General features: G+C 34.8%; 1 protein-coding gene across 1 annotated transcript in view; it reads left to right on the top strand.

The window, feature by feature from the left end:
• Window positions 1-1428, top strand: part of ZFC3H1 (zinc finger C3H1-type containing) — a gene marked incomplete at its 5' end in the record, with an annotated part of 90274 nt that overhangs the window by 40900 nt on the left and 47946 nt on the right. Inside the window, one exon of the mRNA XM_019515784.1 lies at window positions 868-1032. Coding sequence (XP_019371329.1) covers window positions 868-1032 — 165 coding nt within the window. The remainder of the gene's footprint in view (window positions 1-867; window positions 1033-1428) is intronic.

The raw sequence follows: 1428 nt of genomic DNA, 5'->3' as shown, positions 1-1428 counted from the left end.
TTGTTTGTTTGTTTGTTTGTTTGTTTGTTTGTTTGTTAAATAAGTGAAAAGTGAATAAACTCTTGGAGTGGAATTGGAATTTTGTAGCTGTGATGGTCCAGGAAAAGCATGATAGGCAAGGATTTGGGTTATATCTTTTATTGGACCAACCGTATAGTTGGGAGAGAGGTTTGATATGCTTTCAATGCCTTCCTGTCTGCTGTTTTAACTCAAGCTGCCTGCTTCTCAAGACCTGTGAAAGGTTTTGTCAAACCTTTCTCTTAACATTTTGTTAAATTATCTCTTACAGTTAGTTTAACTAAAGGTATTAAAAAAAAAAAAAGTTGCTTCTCCTAAACTCTTGGAATAATTCAGCATCGCTTACCTTGTTCATTTAAAGTTGAAAGGGCTTTTACTTTTAGTTTCCTAGCAACAAGCGTTGCTAGAAAACTAGAACATGACACAATATTTAAAGTAAAAACCACCCTAATTCTTCCCCTACTTTTAGTGAAAATAAAATTGTCTGCCCTTTTGGCATCATGAAAAGGTTGCAGCTATTTTTCCTTTGTATATCACTTTTAAACTGGAGCACAGCCATTCTTACCCAATACATTTTTGGCATTGCTATGCAACTCTATATATAGTAGTAATGGTATACCTTTCCGAAAAATTATATATATAGTAGTAATAGTATACCTTTCTGAAAAAAGTTGGGTGGTTTTCTGGGTGGTATAGTGTCTGCTTTCAAGAGTTTGTGGAAATGGCAGGGGCACTATCATGCTACTGCTTTTAATTAATTTCAGTCTACAGTTCTGTACTTCTTAAACACTTTGACCTAGTGCTTTGTGCTTCTTTCTGATTTGGATTTTTAAAATTTTATTTTCTTAGGAAACTTCAAGTAATAGTGGTCCACCTTCACCTCCTGTTCCTGACAATTCTCAGTCTGTGCCAAGAAGCAATTTATCAGCAGTCAGTATTAATACTGTATCCCAGCCTCGGGTACAGAGCACAAAGTTTGTTAGAGTACCTCGACCTTCACGAGCAGTGATCACGGTAAGTTGAAGTGATCAAATTAGTTGAAGCCTTCACTTTATAAGACCACCCAGCAAAGTTGTCTTGGACCAAAACGAGCAAACAGATTTCAGCTATTTTGGCAGTTGAGCACAAAATGGTATAGACATTTCAGTTAAACATTATTCGAATAGCTGATTACTTTGGTAATCAGCATCTTTTAATCTTAAAGAAACAAGGTGACACAAGAATTATTAACATTTAGGACCTTTTATATCTTCAAAGCACTGTAAGCGTTTAGAAGCCTAATCCAAAGTCCATTAAGTTTCTGAAAGAATGTTTTAAATATGCTTCAGTTTGCTTTGGTGGTGTTTTAGTAAATTGAAGATTTCAAAGAAGATTTTGCAAGCAGAACATGGTTTAGTTTTTTGATTTTCT

Source organism: Gavialis gangeticus, unplaced genomic scaffold (genome assembly GCF_001723915.1).
Source record: "Gavialis gangeticus isolate Ggan-Ray unplaced genomic scaffold, GavGan_comp1, whole genome shotgun sequence".
NCBI classification, from domain to species: domain Eukaryota; kingdom Metazoa; phylum Chordata; order Crocodylia; family Gavialidae; genus Gavialis; species Gavialis gangeticus.
Note: the sequence above shows the minus strand (reverse complement) of the source record. Positions and strands in the feature narration are given on the sequence as shown.